The following is a 16,584-nucleotide window of genomic DNA, read 5'->3' on the forward strand; positions in this document are numbered from 1 at the left end:
CACTAATGGTCTGACAGATATATAGGCAGCCCATTTCAAGGCATAAATAATATTTACTGACATCAGAAGAATGGCAGAATAAAGACATCTGAAAATCCTCTCCTCCATAAAAGTAATGAAGATAGTGACAAAATGGTCAAAATCAACTTTTTCAGAATTCTGGAAATTAACCAAGGCTTATAGCAATCTGAGTAGCTTTATGCAAGGAAAACAGAGGAATTCTAGTAAGAACAGTGATGTATGAGGCATTTTAAACCTGCCCTTTCCTCACCTCTCACTCCCCAGTTCTGTGGTAGCCTTGAAAACCATCGGCCTTTAATCATAGTGAAAACCAGCAACTAGGCAGCCACTGGAGGGGATAAAAGAGGGTTAAAGCTCCTTCAAAGCCCTATTCCAAGGAAACTGTCATTATCTGATCTGTCTAGTGGTTCTATGGAAGACTCTACTCACTCAGCTTGCTTATTTAACCTGACCTGGCACTCACACAGTGAAAACAGCCTTCTTCCCAGGGGCATTTGTCAAAAATAATCAGCTGCAATTGTTTAACATCACGGCTGCCTGGGGCTGTGAATAAGTTCAGGCAAATGATAAACAAACCCAAAAGCTTAACAGGGAAAGCTAGGGAATGTGATGTCCAAAGGGGGCTTTGAAAAACCCTGACATATCGTGGGGAATCTAGAAGGCCATATGTATGCATAGGACTGTGTGTAGTCAAGGTTGTACATGTACTCACTAAAGACCTAAGAAGGCCCTCTGCCTTCACCTCTGGCTAAATCTGAAGTTTTGCACAACCAGAAAATAAAGCTAAAGACATAGCTGTAAGCAGCCTGACTGAGCATTTAAGGTATGTTCCAATATGCTCTTCCGTGAAGAGTGAGAGACTTACGGTTCTAGGCACTCAAGAAAATCAACCTATCAGATGACCACTGAGCTAATCAGGTAGAAACTTCAATATCTACACATAACAAAAATACAGACTTTATTGAATTAAATTAACAAAAGTCACTATACAAACAACAACAACATACTGGGAGGTCAGAGGACTATTTGATTTCCAGAGCTTCCACACTATATTTAAATGTTTGTTTAAATATCTAGTTTTCAGGGAGGAAAAAAAAAAAACATGCAAAACACACCAGGAAAAGAGTAGCCTATCATAGTGACTGTCCTGGCAAAAGCCTATATAGTACGACTTTAAATCACCATTTTAAGTATGTTCATATGTGTGTGTGTGTGTGTGTATCTATATATACCTATATCTATATATAGATATAGATATATTTTTTTAGGGAGTAAAAGAAAGCATGAGAATAATGTCTCACCAAATAAATAATATTGATACTGAGAGAGAAATAAAAAAAAAAAAAAAAAAAAAAAGAGCCAGACAGAAATTCTGGTAAGAAAAGTACAAGAGTGGAAACACAAAATTCACTAGAGGGGTTCAGTGGGAGACCTGAGCAGACAGAAGAAGAAATCAGCAAACCTGAAGACAGGTAAGTTGAGATTACTTGGTCTCAAGAACAGAGAGAAAAAACAATTAAAAATGAACAATGCCTCAGAAATCTGTGGGTACCATCAAGCATACCAACACACACATCATGTGAATTCCAGAAGGAGGCAAGGAAAAAAGGCAGAAAGAATATCTGAAGAAATAATGGCAAAAAACCTCTACAACTTTGAAGAAACGTTACACATTCTAGAAGCTCTAAGTAGGATAAACTCAGAGATCTATCCAAGGTGTTTTCACAATTAACCTGTTGAAAGAGAGAAAATCCTGACAGCAGTAAGAGAGGAGCAACTTGCCATGTTCCATGGATGCCCAATAGGATTAACAGCTGATTTCTAATCAGGATTCACAGAGGCTAGGGGAGCCTGGGTGGCTTAGTGGCAGAGCATCTGCCTTTGTCTCAGATCGTGAAACCAGGGTCCTGGGATCGAGTTCTGCAACAGGCTCCCCGCAGGGAGCCTTCTCCCTCTGCCTATGTCTTTGCCTCTCATGAATAAATAAATAAAATCTTAAAAAAAAAAAAAAATCAGAGGCCAAAAGGCACTGGCATGACATAAAAGTGGCTGAAAGAAAAAGACTGTTAATCAAGAATTCTAGATCCAGAGAAGTTATCCTCCAAAAAAAAAGAAGAAAAAAATTAAGACATTCCCAGATAAATAAAAACTGAGAAAATCTAGCAGATCTATGTTAAAAATACTAAATGAAGTTCTTCAGGCTGAAATGAAAGGATACGAGGCAGTAACTACAATCCATATGAAAAAACACAGAGCACAGGGGTGCCTGGGTGGTTCAGTTGGTTAAGTGTCTGCCATCAGCTCAGGTCATGATCCCAGAGTCCTGGGATTGAGCCCTGCATTGGGCTCTCTGCTCAGTGGGGAGTCTGCTTTTCCCTCTCTCTCTCTCTGCCCCACCCCTTGCTTGTGCTCTCTCTCTCTCAAATAAATAAATAAAATATTTTTTAAGAATGTTAAAAAAAAAAAGGAAAATAGAGTGCTGATAATGAAAGCTATACAGATAAATATAAAAGACAGTATAAATGTGGTTTCTGTTTGTAACACTTATTTTTATCTTACCTAATTTAAAAGACAATGGCATAAAGTACTAATTGCAAATGTGATGATGAGGAGTACCTGAGTGGCTCAGTTCGGTAAGCATCTAACTCCTGATTTTGGCTCAGGTAGTGATCTCAGGTTCATAAGATTGAGCCCCATGTCAGGCTCTGTGCTGAATGTGGAACCTGCTTAAGATGCTCTTTCTCCCTCTCCTTCTGCTTCCTAGCCCCCCACTCACACTCTCTCAAGCTTTCTCTCTCTCTCTCTCTCTAGAGAGAGAATTGCACATTTGCAATTCTCTAGAGAGAATTCTCTCTCTAGAAAGAGAGAGAGAGAAAGAGAAAGAGAGAAAAGAAAGAAGGAAAGAAAGAAAGAAAGAAAGAAAGAAAGAAAGAAAGAAAGAAAGAAAGAAAGAAAGATGTTGACTAGCATATGTTGTACAAAGATATCTGTATGACAATGACAGCAAAGAAGGCAAGAGGGTACTGAGGTATATACATAAGCAAAGTTTTTGTATACTAGTATAAAGTTGGTATTAATTCAAAGTAGACTGCTAAAAATTAAGATATTAACTGTAGTCTCTAAGGTATCCACTAAGAAAATAACTAAACACACACACAGACATTTACATAGATAAAACAAGAGAATTAAAATGTCACACTGTAGAATGTCTGTTTACTACAAAAAAAGGCTGTTATGGATTGTACTGTGTCTCAAAAAAGATACACTGGAGTCATCACCTCCAGTACCTGTGAATATGATCCATGGGAAACATGGTCTTCATGGATATAATCAAGTTTAAATGAAGTAAAACTTAATTCAGATGCACCCTAATTCAATGACTGGTGTACCTATAAGAAGAAGAAATTTAGACACAATGAAGAGAACACCATGTGAAGACTGACATAGAAATTGCAGTGACGTGTCTATCAGCCAAGGGATGCCAAAATCTGCCAGCAGCCACTAGAAGCCAGGAGAGAGAAATAGAACAGATTCTCAATTCAGAGCCTCCAGAAAGGAACTAAACCTGCCAAACTCTGACTATTGGACCTCTGGCCTCCAAAACCGGGCGAGAATAAATAGGTGTTATTTTAAGGAGCCTAGAGTGTGGTACTTTATTACATCAACCTTAGGAAAGTGTGACATAGGCAGTAATAGAAGAATAGAGGAACAAAATCAAGAATTTGTTAAGGTAGGAAAAAAACGAAGGCTGGAAACACAGTAATAGTAAATTAATCAGAAGATTAATCCCTGGGGCAGCCTGGGTGGCTCAGCGGTTTAGTGCCACCTTCAACCCAGGGCCTGATCCTGGAGACCTGGGATTGAGTCCCACATCGGGCTCCCTGCATGGAGCCTGCTTCTCCCTCTGCCTGTGTCTCTGTCTCTCTCTCTCTGTGTCTCTCATGAATAAATTTTTTTTTTTTTTAAAAAGAAGATTAATCCCTGAAGTTTCAACTGATCAGAATGTAGGCTGATATTCCATGACACTAGATAGTAAAAATTTACATAAAGCCTGCTTTCTAGATATATTTTAACATGTAGTATGAATGAATTATATTAGAGACAGACTTAGCCATAGTATTTTTCTGTAATCAAATGTTTCTTTATATGTAGCAAACTTTTCAGTGATTTTTAAAAAACACACAAAAATACATGCTATAAAAAAACAATATATTTTCCCCCTAAATTGATGAACAATTAATTCAAAATTTCTTTCAACATCACAGTTTGATTTTCTCTGGCCCACACGCGGCATCTCAGATACTGAAAAGATTTCTTACACATGGGCTATTCATGCCCATTTAATCTATTTGACAGTTTTGCTACATGACATGCAAATAAAGGAGTGATTAACAATAATAATAAAAACCCTTATGCTTCTAATCTAGGGCACAATCATTATTTACTGTTAAATGACATTACAGAATTTGGGACTTAAATTTTGAAAGCTTAACATGCCGATTATTATTGTAGTATGCAAAGGAAGATGTGGGGAAAAAAAAACAATACATTCTGGACCTAGAAGTAACAAACAATTTAGTAGATTAGACACAAATGAAAGCAAACTAAGAAACTGCACTTTACTTTCTGAAAAATATGCAGAATGTCACTCTACTATTCTATGAACCATTAACTTCATTACCAACCTTTCTGTTCTACACCATGAATCATCTGAAAATTCCATTACCCACCTGATATAAAATATGAGGATTTCATTTTACTAAGTGCTGAATTAGCAAGTGCCTAAGGTAGCCTTTCATAGGCTATCAGAGCAAAGAAATCAATAGAGAAATGATCCTAGAATCAAAAGGAAAGTATAAAGGAATGACCGTTGATTGCCTCATGTGTTAGCTGCTCTCTGTGCTTTATGAAGGTAAGTCAAAGGCAGCTTTTCTCAATGGTTTGAGCATAAGTGACTTCCTAAATTAATGAGGAAGATAAAGCACGTAGATGGTGTATTGTGGAGTTTGAACTATACTAATTTTGACAGGTGACATGGAAGCCTTCTTAGCTACTCCTGTGAAATTAAGGATTCAGAGGAATGGCAATGTGAAATGCCTTTTAAGATGCAAATTAAACCACATACATATCTAATGTCCTCCTTTATAAACAGAAATATACATGGGAATACTAAAAGATGGAACAGGAACATTTGTATGCCACAATTGAAATATGTAAATTTCCAGTCTTCCTAAGTATTCTAGAAAGTATTTCATATGTATAATCTCCATGATATATATAATTCTTGATATAGCTAATATATACTATATTACATGTTATATATATTAGGTATGTATCTAATTATATAATTTCTAATACATATGTTCACATATATATATTTTTTAAAGTATTTTGTTTTGTTAAAAGGGATCTATACAGAGAAACATGGTTCCATATATTTGACCATGGTGTCAGTTTCTTTACAGAGCACATGTTGGGGCTTTTTCACTTATCATCTTGACACATGTTTTATCCCTACACACTTTTCCTCTCAGGAAATATCCTCTTTATTCTCAAAAGAATAAATATCCATATGTCATCAGATTTCATGAGCAATATTCAGAATTTTAGGTCAATGACAAGGGGGAAAATGATATTAGAGACCGAGAGAAATACGGACAGCTTTTACTACAAAGTACATTGAAGCATCTTATGGTAACCAAAAATGATTTGATGATTTATATTCCCACACTGGGTCTAGACTCCCACCTATGCTATCTGGTAATTCAGAAATGGGAACTGAGAATAGCAGTGAAGCCCACAGTATAGGTCTCTGTAAATTATTGATGACCATATAAATAGAATTTTTAAACAATGCATTTTCCATTGTGCTTCCCAGGAAGACAGAGGTAACCAGTCTTTTCAACATGAGGAACATTCATCCACAAAATAGCTCATTTTCCCCTGAAAATTTGGGACAATAAGCATAAATAAAATTCCTGACAGAACCTTTTGAGTTTCTTGGCTGTGAGAGGAGCAAAAAAGAGTCATTTGTTGAGATCACGTGTTTCTGAGTTCATTTATTTTCTGGGTTCTTGGGTCTGCATGGAATCACGAGGCTTCGTCACCCAGACGGGATATGACAAACAGACTGCAGTAAGAAGCAATAAGCTATGGAGATTTTTCAAGAAAAGTTTAGGCTTCTTGCACGGGGCTCAGAGGCTGGAACCTGACAGAGAAAACAAATGAGGAGCACAGGAATGAAGGGGCAGAGATGGAAGGGTCTGAGCGGGCTCTATTGAAGCTTTGCTGATGCGCACATGCCAATCCCAAGGCACAGAACTGTAACGTGGGGAGGAGCCTGTGATCATGCTTATGTGGAGGAACATTTTCATTTCATCTTTCATCACAAGTAGTCAAGTCATTTCACAGAGCTGAGGCCTCCCCTCCATCCTTCCCTTCCTTTCCCTTCCAAAAGGGCTGCTCCCAGCATTCAGTGTTAGGCTCCCAGGAAAGTCTGAGAAACTTGTTTTATGGAGGCTTCAGCCTTTTAGTATTTGATGCCCGTTCCCTTCCCCTAGATTTTCAGGTAGGCACAAACTTTGGCTTCCAATTTCAGAGGTGTTGGGGATCTCTTGAAATTCACAAATGCCAGGTTAAGAATGAAGTGCTGATGGTTATAATTGGCCAGAAAAATGGGTGTCCACAGTCAGATCAAATCATACACGGATGTCCCAAAGCTAAATATGGATGGCAGAAATAGAAAATTTCTCCTTTCCACTTCTTGCTCAAAATAAATCATCTAGCATGTCCTTCCATGTATTAAAAGGGGGAAACATTTTGGATACAACAGAGCAAAGTCTATTTGCATATTTTTTTATTATTCTGAAAAGTATAAGCCTTATGGAAAAATCATTTTAAAGGCCCCCATGTGAATTATTGACTTCAGTTTGGAAATTCTATATTGCTTTGATGAAACAGAAGTATAGTAAGCACTGAATTTGCTATTATTTTGAAACTATAAGGCAGTTTTTAAGTGTGCCAAGCCAAACATATTATTAATGCTCATAAATTACTATGTGACATATTTATTGTCTTTTACCAGGTAAATTAATTTTGATAAGTATATAATTACGTTAGAATATAAGATCATTTAAGTGGAAGTAAATATACAATAATCAAGGGTAGCGGAGAACTGATTTGTTAGTCATTATAAGATTTCTCAACTAAAAGCTGATGCAACATTTTAAGTATCACTATTTATGATCAATCTCAGATCATATAACAAAATACACTAAATGTAAATCTTGTAAAAAACTATACATTTTAACTGAACTGAGATAAAATGTAGTATAATATCATTGTGAATAGTATTTTTAGTGATATTTTACAGAGTAATATAAATTGAAAAACAAGTAGTTTGATCTGTTTATAACTTTGAATATAGGTAAGTCCTTAATACCAAGCATTTGCACTCCAGATTAATCAACTTGCCCTCTCTGGACCAGGCTGTAAGTAATGTACTAAAATTCTGATACAATTTTAAGACCTGCAGGAATCTTAAGAGAGATAACAGTTATTTTAAATTATTCATAACACAGGGAGAACCAGAATAGCTTAGATAAATAAAATCCATAGATACATCCTATATCCCCTACTGGTCAACAGCTTTAATATCTTTTCCTTACCAGCCAACCCATAAAATGAAAAACAAGACAAATTGCCCGACTTTAATTTCTCCTCCTTGACCATCCACTGCTGACTTCTCAGATGGGAGATTATTAAAAAAATAAAGCAAAACAACAACAACAACAAAATATTGAAAGCTAAGGAGCAAGAAGGAGAAGAAAGAAGCTAAGGGCCTAGATCTAATCTATAAATTAAGTAATCATGCAGGGAGCTCATTTAGTCCAGGTAGTTCTAAAGATACTATTATTATATTTCAGCAGGGGAAATAAATAAAATGCATCCCTTGGATGGATTTTCCCTCAACATCTAGTACCCTCTCACAGAAATGTGACTCATAAGTAAGAAACACACATGACAGTCATCCACAAAGTTTTCCAAAACTAGATGCTCAGGACAGATAGGAAGATTCTTCAACATATATAAGACATGCAGTAAAGGAACAGGTAAACTTTGGAGCTATCAAATCATCCTGTAATATTCATTAAGTGCATGTTATCACAGGCACTGAAATACAAAGGTGTGACCAAGACAGTCTCTCCCTAAAGACGGTAACAGTTTTGTTGGATTTACATGTAAATAAGTAAAGACAGAGCACCATGACGAGTGCCCACAGAGATATGTCGCACAGAATCTGACAAAGCATGGAGGGAATCTGGGAAGCATTAGGGAAGGCACTGTGAAAGATGCAGTACAGGATAAAGCTTTGTAGAGTCAGACAAGATAAGAAACCAGTCCAGCTGCTAGCAGGTTCTACAATGTGGCTTCTGAACCAATAAAAGGAGTTAGCTTTTTTTATATGTTTGTTTTATTTTTTATTTCTTTTTACATTTTAAAATTTAAATTCAATTTGCTAACATGGAGTATAGCACCCAGTGCTCATCCCATCAAGTGCAGGTAGCTTATTTTAAGAAGGAAAAGAGATAATGTATGGAAAGCAATCAGTGTGGTTTCTTGAAAATAATAAGCACTCAATACATTGTACTGATATTATTATTTATACAGTCTTGAGAAAAGGTATCAGCGATTTCTGGTGCCTGAGGAGTGGGAGCCACTGTATCACTGCCACTGGCTTCAAGATGCCCTGTGGGGTTCACATGTATTATGTTGTCTGAGTTCATACCTTAGCTGTGAGTTGCCTACACCAAGCTGGAGAGCAACAACAAGCAGTGTGGTTCAGGAGTGATCCAGGTCACAAGCCACACTGCCGTCTGTAAGGTCGGAGTTCACTCGAGAGGAACATACCAGGGTTTCTGCCTTAGCAATATCAATAGGAGACCAAGCACAGAGCAAAAATATCTCTTATCTGCCATGATAGGGCAATATATTCTTCAACACATGTAGTAGCAGATAATAGTACATCTGATTAACTCCTTATTACCAACAGTTATTGCGTAGTAAGAATGGAAGGAGAAAAAGTTAGAGTAAAAACTGCAGGAGTATGAAACACGTAGCATACCCAGGAGGCACCACAGGGTACTCAGGGACGAGAACATAGGGGTGCACTGGAAGAAGGCCTCTTCAGGCCACTGTACGCCAAGCTAAAGAATGTGAATTCTTCCTGTGGGTAATGGACAGATGCTGAGGTCTTCAAGGTGAGCTGGGCTGTATCTATTGTTTTGACCTTATGTCCATATTTAATAAGTATTACATAAAGTTATACTTATGTTTCTGCAATTCTAGGGTGCTTTTCCAAGATACATATATGTAAGTATGAATATTTGAGATTTCTTTGTCAGCGGTATCATCATTTAAAATGAATCTCAAATTATTTTTTAAGGCAGCAATATGTTAAAATTAGGGTTTGTAGATGTTCCAAACAACATTTGACTACTTGCCTGACTGTTAAAGATTAAGAATTCTCCCCCCACCCTTTTTATTCACTACACATTTAATCAAGGTCTACTATATAAAGTGCCACACATAATGTTAGACTCTTTTTTTAAAGTAGGCTCTATGCCCAGTGTGGGGCTTGAACTCATGACCCCGAGATCAGGAATCACATGCTCCATTGACTGAGCCAGCCAGGTGCCCCTAGACTCTTGATAAAACCTTAAAAGTGCATCCTATGTTAATTGAAATATGCATCTTCTGTTCCTATGGAGATTTAATAAAAAGTAGTATCAACGGATCTATTTTTCCACATGGTATTTTTAAATATGACAGATACTCTGAAATTTCCCTTTAAATGGTTTCCCCTTTGTTGGACACCTGGGTGGCTCAGTTGGTTAAGTGTCTAACTCTTGATTTCAGCTCAGGTCATGATCTCAGGGTTGCAAGATGGAGCATCATTGTGTCAGGCTCCGTGCTGGGCATCAGCCTGTTTGAGATTCTTTCTCTCCCTCTGTGCTCCCCACTGCTCTCTTTCTCTCTCTCTCTCTCATTCTCTCTCTCTCTCTCAAAAAAAAAAATTCCCCTTTAAACTGTTCAAATACATATATACATACATGAACAAGGAAGCAAGCAAGCAAGCTGGTAAAAGGATTTTTAAGAAAGATCATGAGCGGTAGGTGAATGTGAAGTAAACAGAACAAAGGGGAAGAGAAAGAGTGCAGTAAAGTGCTCTATAATTAAAGTCTGATGCATGCGGCATCTTCCAGAAACCTAAGAAGGCATGGTCCTATCAATATAATTCTCGAGGAACCCCTCTGTGAGGGTATTAAAGTATCAGAGTAGTTATTTCAAGAGTGGGTGCCTTCTATCCCTACAGTTTTAGAAGACATCACCATCTGTCATTCACTGGTGTTCTTTTTGTTCTGTTTTGATTTTTTTTTCTCCAGTTTTCTTTTTTTCTCGTTGGGGAACTCTCTCTAGCACTCTTTAGATAAATCAGGTAATTTCAGTCGAGTGCCTGAAGCTTAGTGAGAGGAATATGGGGACGTGCAATGTATTGAGGGGTACAGGCTGAGGCTCACTAGGTTTGGGCTCCCTTCCCTAATGTCCTGCTTCCACTGGGGAGCCAGGGGAGCCTCTGCAGCTCAGTTCCCTTTCCTGTGACAAGATGACTGATGTGTTTGGGGAACACTGTAAGCTCTGGGCTCTTCCACTCAGAGGAGGAAAAGAACTGCCAAGGCCAAGGTGTAAAGGTCTTGCCAAAGCGTCAAAGGAAGACTCTGCAAACTCCTACCGTCTGATGGCGCGAGTCTTTTACTTTTGCACACAGCTGTCTGCCTGTTTCATTTGCTCTGTCTTCCTTTGGATTGCCTTCTCCCCTGGTGTGGTACAGCAGGCCTGGATTGCTCCCCACTTATCAAGTGCAGGGGACTGAGTGGCTTTCTTTGGGGCAAACTCTCACCCCTGCAGTTCATTTACTCTGTCGTCTTCTTTGGCCTCTTCTGACCAGACTCTTAAGACTTAAAAGTTCACGGTTATTGAGTGGGCTGTATAATTTATTTTTTGAAGAAGGCCCTTCCTTTTTTCATTCTTTATTCCCTCAGTTATGGAACTACCATTGGGTAGGGTCCATCCAGATATGGATAGGATAAGGTCCCTGCCTTGTAAAAGACCACAGTGGAGGAGGGAAGGCCACCATTACAGATTATCTGATGGCAAGAATTGTTGAAGGATAACATCATGACAGTAAGAACTTGTTATCACTCCAACCACAATCTGAGAACCAAACACCTGGTGTTTTTCCAGGTAAACTGTAAAGCTATGTTTAGCAACTTCTGTTGATTTTTAGAAGCTTTCCTGGAGTATCTACTTGGAGGTCAACTACTTTAGATACTGAGCAGTAGGATCTGCGATAAATGTAGCATGCGTTTCTGCAACCTTGCAATTAATTGAAGTGCTGAATTTATTCCAAGAGGTACTTTATTCAGTCATCTCAGAGCCTATGATGATTTTCCCCCTTATGTTCACCCCCTACCTTGAGCTGTGCTGATTCTAGCTATTATGGCTTCCTTGATCCTCAATGAGGTTTTTTCAAACCACGTATCTAGCATATCGCCTGGTGCATACCTTGTGCATTTACTTCAAACGCAGAAAACTACTAGAGCTCTTAGAATATTTTATTTTTACACTTGCTATTTTCAAGTGTTGGGTCAAAGGATTATGTATAAACAGACATACCTGCAACTTATTTTTAAGGCAAATCTTAACTGTCCCACACTGTCCAAAGTACCAAAGTTAACTCATCAATCATAGATCTTTACTAAAAAGATCTGGCAAGGAATCTGTGAAAACTGAAATTGCTCTATCTCTTCACTGTATATTTATAATTACCAATCAGATTGCTACCAAATCTGTTTTCATAATTTCTACAATACATCGCTGATGGTAGGGAGGCTTTTCTGCCCAACTCCAAGTACAGGCTTCTGATCAAATTAGCAGAAACAATCTTTGCATTGTTGATGATTCATGGGATTTGCGCGCTAAATTTTAGCAACTATACTCGCTTTTAGATTTTGGAATTTTTTTTCCTGCACAAACTGACTACAAAGAACATAACTGATATAAACATAAGCAACTTATTTCTATACTTTGCACATGGTTTTCCAACAGCAGTTATTAGATTTCTTATCCATGACTACAGGTCCAATGTAATTATTTTATTCCTCAAATAGGAGTCATGGATCCCAGCATGCATTTTTTTCATTTAAATGGTTGCTCGCCTGTCTGGATTTCTTGCTTATATTCACTGTGGCATGTGTCATCACATCACACTGGTACGTGTGTCTGTTTTTCTTGTTTCATGGTAAGCCCCTTGAGGGGAGGCAGCTGACCTGGGGAAGGAATACAAATAAGACCAGGCATCTCCCATCACCACAACCCCTTTGTTTTCACAGTGACCACAAGAGAATCAAGGAAAAGAATACCAAGTTCTGTCTCTCCGGGATCTCATTTTGCCCCTAACTATCCCCAGACAAAGGGAGGAGGTGTGAAACATCCTCAAACTTGCAGCCCAATATCCTCACTGACAGGGCTAACAGCAGTTAACATGCTCACGTATGGTTGCAAAATTAATGCAATGTCTTGGCACACGTGAACTAGACTAGACCAGGGTCCTAAGTGGAGGAATCGAGGCAAATTTATGCAATGGGAGTCTAAGGTGCTGCAAAGAAGAAACAAAGAACTGTGACAAGATGGCAAGTGCTGAAAAATCCAAGCAACATTAATTAATGGAGTGCAAGCAAAAACAAGATGTGCAGACTGACAAAGAAGATGATTTGAAATTCTCCACTAATTCTTGGTAACGTGGGACCACCAAAAATAAATAAATAAATAAATAAATAAATAAATAAATAAATAAATAAATAAGTTTTAAATATAACCATGTGATGACGCTGAGGCTGCCACATTGTCTGGATTGGTTCACATCTGTGTCAGCAGGGAAATGGGGTGCTTTTTTCCTTACCTCCAGATGCTCTAAAATATAGGGTGGATTTGTCATGCCAAGCCTTAGCATTGCTCCCTCAGGAATCACTTCAACCAGTTTCCACAGCAGTGCAGGGAGATTGGTGCCAATGTCTCTGCCATAAGCCCCTGTGTCTTCACTGGTCAACCATATCTCACAAACACCCTCTGTGAATCAAAGGAGATAATTAACAAATCTGTTGCAGAGCTGTTTCCTTCATCATACAGCTGCTCACTCTTTTTAATGCAGTATTACTCAACACCATTATGCAGGCAGTCTGGGTATTCAATTGCAGAGAAAAAGCAGCTTATCCCATGGTGGCACTGGGTTATTAAGTTCATTTCATGAACACCAGAGAGTTACAACAATGCTGTAAATTATCAGTGCGTCCTATGGAGTGATTAACATTCACAGCCAATCAGTTCAACCATGCTTCCTCCACAGCACTTTGATCAGGACTAAAGCTACAATCCCATCACAATGAATACCGATTTTATGAAGCACCACAAGCCTTGGAACAGTCACTCTGCAGAATAGGGACTATCAGGAGTTAACTCACTAATCAGTCTGTCACCAACCCAAAGAAAAATGTCAAGTGTAGTTAAGGTTAAATTTGCAAATTATTAATTATGAGGCACCCATTTCTCCTGCAGTAACTATTCTAATTTGTTTTCTTTATTCAATTAAGAATAGAGTGCTCTGTACTGCTGCGTTCACAGAAGTCGGTTGCTGTATAAACTAAGTATTTGTGTCAAAGAACCTGTTTACTGACAGCTTGCATCCTATTTTCCATCAATCAGACTTCAGGAGAATGTATGTATGTTTTGTTGTTATTGTTATAAAGAATCCTGACTTCAAATATTATGGCCTGCAATAACATCCTTCCAAAAATCAAAAAGAAATACTTCTGAATAACCTAGTACCATTTAACTGAACTGAATAAAACAGAGTTAGCAAGAGCCACCCAGGTTTTCAGAACCTTTCTGAAAGCATATTCGATTAAAGGATTAGCTTATTTTAAAAGGCCAAATGATTCACACAAAGCTAAGACCAACAATCAAACAGCCCTGTGAAATTTGTTCATGCTAAAAAAGTGATTTGTTGCTTCAGCAGAACGTCAGCACACTCGCAAGGCCCACAAAGATGACAGCCTGACCCAAAAGTATACATTTCTTGAAAGAGTCTTCAAATTTTAAATTGTCTTTAGTTGATGGAAGAGAAGAATTTTAAAAATACATTTAAATATTCCTAGCCAAGAGAGACAACAAATAAAACACATGGCTTTTATGTGAATATAAACTTAAAAACTTATAGAAAAGAGAAGCAGGAAAAGTAAGGATCCTCACTCTGATGCATTCCACAGAGGGGGGAAAAATGTACATGAAGTTGAGATTTCCAATAACTATTATTTCCTCTAGAATAAGAGATATATTTACTTTACCAAATACCAGCCAAACCATGTAACAACATGCTTCACTTTACCCTATTTGTCTATCTTTCTGAGACCTGCACCTCCTCACACACACCCACACAACACAGAAAATACAAGGATAGAAATAAAATTTTAGTTTTCTGAAATTAAAAAATCAATAACTTAGCAGAGAGAACAGGAGGTATTAAAAAAACCTAGCTCTATTTAAAAAGTTGGAGATGTTTTCAGCATTTGCAAATCAGTAGTGCTATGAATGTATGGGTTTTCCTTATTTAAATTAAATATGTAGTTCCAGAAACCAATAAACATTTGCTTAGTTTTAATCATTTAATAAAAACTTTTCTTGTCAAAAGAAACAGTCTGCCATGTTCATAGGTTACCTTTGTAGTCTGACAGATGTATAAATATTCTCTGTACATGGAGTAAATATTTTTCTATTTTAAAAAGAAGGGTGGCAATTAGTGGTATCATCTTTATTTTAATATTACATATGCCATCAGACACTGGACTCCTACAACTTTTATTTTATTTTATTTTTTTGGTTTGTTTTTAATCTTATCACAAAATCCATTCCAGGAAAGGAGATGGCTAAGTAACAACATATACAGATTTTAAAACACTCTGAAAGAGGTTATAAAAACAGGACATTATCCATGATTTTCCAGTTACTGGCACTTGAGCAACACAATATGAATATTTTAAAATGAACAGAATAATTTTAATTTATAATTTTTCCATCCAAATGGTTCCATGTTACGCCTTATGTAGAGAGAACGAGTTCCTGGAACAGTGCCTTGCTGTTGCTCGATGAATATAGAAAGGGGAAAAAAATCACTATGAATAGGAATGGAAATAACATCCATGCAGAAAACAGCAGCCAGCTCTTAAAGCTGCATAGGTGGGGACCAATAGCCCCCTGGTGGGCTGAAACTTCAAATTAAATCACATAAAGAGGAAGCAGCTGTAACACTAAATCAGCAACAACAGGAATAATGGTCTTGATGTCTCCAAGATCAAGGCCGCTAAAATGCTCTGTATAATAGCAACCTGGCTTAAAACACAATGAAATGAGAGAATATGCGCAAAATGTGAAAATCCCTGGACTTTCGGAGAATTGTGCCTTGCCAATTCAATCCAGAATTTGTCAAAGCTGATGATGCTCTTCATCAACGTGAGAAAGTCAGATTTTTGCAGCGTTCTATTTCCAGAATTGTACGGAGTTCTGAGCCTTCCAATCATCAGGATAGAGAAAGCCATTTCCTAATAAAGGTGAAGCTAAACGCAGAAACCCTGTCCTGACATCCTTTTCTCCGGGAAGTCTTGTGATTATTGGCTGTGCAAGCAGTTCCTATCAGGTCAGCTTGCATATGAATTCACGAGGGAAAGTGAATGCTCCAGTCTGTGATCACTAATGGAGACCCGGGCATGCTTCTAGCTGCACACTTAATTGGCGATACTTATGGACAGAAGGGTTTGCCTAAACAGCTTCATTCCTTAAGGACTTCAGTTATGAGCTATATTCCTTTGCACATTCATTTCTTTATTGGTCTATCAAACATTTATTAAGCCCCTACCTACTATGTGCCCTGCATCAATTCCAGCTCATGACAGACATGGATTCATCATTAAGCTTCTGGGAGCTAACTCTGGCTGTCATCCAGGCACTGGCAAGGGGGACATTAGCAGACAGCCTGGGAACTGCACAGACGTCCCTAGCAGGAGTGCAGAGGCAGAGGGGGTGGGTACTGGGGAACACAACCTTGGAAACCAGAATGAGAGTCAGGAGAGCGGGGTTGGCTCCAAGTAAGGATGATGTCAGCCAACATGAGATAGGCCCAGTCTGCACTCTAACGTGGACGTTGATGAAAATGTGTCAGGAAAACAAATGCACGTAAATAAAAAAGAGACGCCGGCAGGAAGAGTGGAGATAAGAGGAGTGAATGCCCAGTAAAAACTCCCAGGGCTGCAAAAAAAAAAAAAAAAAAAAGGCAGGAGGTGGGAAAGTGGGAGGCAGAAATTAGTTTTTTATAAGCATTCGAGGAGAGATTTTTACTTTTTCCTATAACTGTTCATCCAACTGAGTTTTTGTTCGTGTTCCTGAAATTGTTCC

The 16,584-nt window shown here is 38.1% G+C and overlaps 1 protein-coding gene across 9 annotated transcripts in view; it reads right to left on the reverse strand.

Annotated features, from left to right (window-relative positions):
- The window catches only part of CDKAL1 (CDKAL1 threonylcarbamoyladenosine tRNA methylthiotransferase), a 663,683-nt gene that overhangs the window by 259,768 nt on the left and 387,331 nt on the right, over positions 1-16,584 (reverse strand). For all 9 annotated transcript variants that reach the window (XM_072813956.1, XM_072813952.1, XM_072813953.1 and 6 more), the window contains one exon: positions 13,043-13,209. In XM_072813956.1, the coding sequence (XP_072670057.1) occupies positions 13,043-13,209 (167 nt within the window). The remainder of the gene's footprint in view (positions 1-13,042; positions 13,210-16,584) is intronic.

This window comes from Canis lupus, chromosome 37, assembly GCF_048164855.1.
Source record: "Canis lupus baileyi chromosome 37, mCanLup2.hap1, whole genome shotgun sequence".
Taxonomy (NCBI): domain Eukaryota; kingdom Metazoa; phylum Chordata; class Mammalia; order Carnivora; family Canidae; genus Canis; species Canis lupus.